The sequence below is a fragment of the Montipora capricornis genome, chromosome 3, assembly GCF_036669925.1.
Source record: "Montipora capricornis isolate CH-2021 chromosome 3, ASM3666992v2, whole genome shotgun sequence".
Classification (NCBI taxonomy): domain Eukaryota; kingdom Metazoa; phylum Cnidaria; class Anthozoa; order Scleractinia; family Acroporidae; genus Montipora; species Montipora capricornis.
In genome coordinates, this window is record NC_090885.1 from 39,546,456 (window position 1) to 39,548,955 (window position 2,500).

General features: G+C 41.2%; 1 protein-coding gene across 4 annotated transcripts in view; it reads right to left on the minus strand.

The window, feature by feature from the left end:
* LOC138043124 (bromodomain-containing protein 8-like) overlaps positions 1 to 2,500 on the minus strand; it is a 43,946-nt gene that overhangs the window by 6,738 nt on the left and 34,708 nt on the right. For all 4 annotated transcript variants that reach the window (XM_068889258.1, XM_068889255.1, XM_068889257.1 and 1 more), the window contains 3 exons: positions 2,454 to 2,500; positions 1,621 to 1,656; positions 815 to 1,080 (listed from right to left, as the gene is read on the minus strand). The exon at positions 2,454 to 2,500 is cut by the window's right edge and continues 6 nt beyond it. In XM_068889258.1, coding sequence (XP_068745359.1) covers positions 815 to 1,080; positions 1,621 to 1,656; positions 2,454 to 2,500 — 349 coding nt within the window. The remainder of the gene's footprint in view (positions 1 to 814; positions 1,081 to 1,620; positions 1,657 to 2,453) is intronic.

Here is a 2,500-nt window from a genome sequence, read left to right on the forward strand (position 1 = left end):
GTGGGTCGAGGAGAAAATGACGTCAAAGACTCACTAGTTTAAGAATGCAATGCGTGTGTACGCGGCTGAATTAATATGCAGCACGGGAGTTTCGGGCTTTCAGACGTTTAAACCCGTGTTTTATATATATAATAAATTGCGTTTACACGCTGAAATTTTAAGCTAGTGAGTAAATAACGTTATTTTCTCTAGATCCAACCCTCTGAGGTCCAATCGGTCAGTTTTGAACGTGAGTAATGGCGGACCGGACCAAAACTTACACTCAAAATAAACAGCCTTTGGATAAAACTCAAAGTTTGGTGTTAAGCGAACACGCTTTTCAAAATCTGAAGAAAAAAAGGAAATGTTTTTTTGATCGTAGCACCACTTTAAGATCATTACTAAAATAGAGTACAATTTAGGCAAAAAATGTGAGTTTATAAAGACAAATTAACCACCGCAAGAACGATATGTGAGCCCTTCGTCAGAACGAAAAGAGCTACCTTTATTATATAGACAAGATGCGTGTTTTAGCGGTTGGTGACCACTTCTTCATCCTTAAAAAAAAACAAGTTGTTTTTAATCTGGACATTTCATCAATAGCTATATAATACAACCTGGTTCCCAGGGTTTCTTTTCTTCCCTTCCTTGGAGCGGGAGATAGTCAAAGGAGGCAAAGAAGAGAGACGCTGGGAACGAGGTTGTATATAATAATCAGAACATTACATGGCCGCTAGGACATAAAATGTTTTTCCTTTTCCCGCTAATAGTATCTATGAATCACGAAAGAAGATCTAATCACGTTCCAAAGATAATAAATACTGCAGTCACATACCCCTGGGATACTTGTGAGGCTGGACTTCCAGGCACCGACTCGGGGCCCCCGATTCCTGCTCTATCCAACAGGAATTCTTTCATGCAAGTTCCCGGTTCATCTCTCTCGGACTGACTCCTCTCCCCTGAATCTGACACTGCCTCCTCCCCACTTTCCCGCTCCATCTCCTCGTCAGACTCATCCTTTTTCTCATCAGCAGTGGAGTCAACATCTTCGTCGTCTTCTGTTTTCTCCGACCCCACGTCAACCGGCTCAAATTGGGTTTCCTGTGTGTGACAATATTAGAAAAAAAAATGCTTAAAAAGGTGAGATATTTCGATAATACATAATATAATTAAGGATCTGTAATAGTTACAATAAACTCTTTTTCCACCATGATGGGCTTAATTAATGGAGGCCGGACGAGACGAAGATTGAAGAACCTTACGATAAAGTTGCACGAAATATACCGTCAGACATAAAAAGGAAAGTTACAGTAATTTAAGGAGGCACTAGTCATTATTACTTGCTGAGAAACTAGAGGAAATGTTTTAACATGTTTAGGATCTCTAATGTTCCTATGGCAACTTTATGCGCGCGTTAAGTCATATGTGCTATAAAGTAGCTTTTATGTGTGGCCGTTTTTGCGTTGGAAGGGTCTTAAAACTTGGAGAGACTTGCAGTCTACGCAACAGAGCTAGCGACAGGAATGGGTTTGTTCTCAAGATCACGCAAAAAGTGATCAAAGGCCTTGATAACGAAAACGAAGAGATAATTCGAAAAGAGGAGAGCAGCGAACAAGAGGGCCTCGCCAGGAAATGTCTTACCTCATCGTGTTCTTCCTCGACATCGGCTTCGTTGTCCTAAAACGGCAACAAAAGACAACACTCAATGGAAAAAATAAAGACTTACTATTAATAATCACGCTGTAAGAACTAAGGAAATTGCAAGTGCAGACTGGTGCTGATCTACATAACGTTTGTGAGCTAAGATGTGTAGGACTGTTTTCCATGATGGACCGCCGCCTTTGTACAAATCCCAAATTTATATCAACATCCAAGAGCCCTTAGAATAAGTGATACCCTCGTGTGCCGTGGTCAAGCAGGGCTATACTTTTCGGTCGGCGGCCATAGTCTCAAAGAGAGTACAATACTGAGATATTTAACACCTTCGCAACAATCCTTCACCTTCTCTGTAATTAGGCTTTGGCTACGAGTGTGGCGAATAAAGTGTAACTATTACTATTCAAAGCGAGTACAGTATCAAGCCCATCCCAAGAAGCTGACCATGATGCAATCGATGATGACACCGATCTAAAAAACATTGGTGTGAGCATCTCTTGTTTGAAGTGAAGAACAACAAAATCGCGTCGTCTATCGTTAGAAGCCATGTTTTTTCAACGTTTCCACATAATATCGAAAGAGGTTCCGTGTTTATCCGTAACTTCAATGTCTACGTTTAAGCTTTAGCGTGAAAGGAGTCCCAACCGGATGGAGCACGGCCTAGTCAAGGTGAAAACAATACGTTGCTTGATCCTTCTTTTCTAGCCATAACTGGATGATGACATGATTTATATCCGAAATTCACAAGTGAGCATTTCATAACTACCCTTTTCAAATAACAAAACTTAAAACGCCCTGGCCAAGAACATGTCACTCACCGTCGACTTGCTCCGACTTCGTTGATTTCTACGCGCTACCCTCGGTG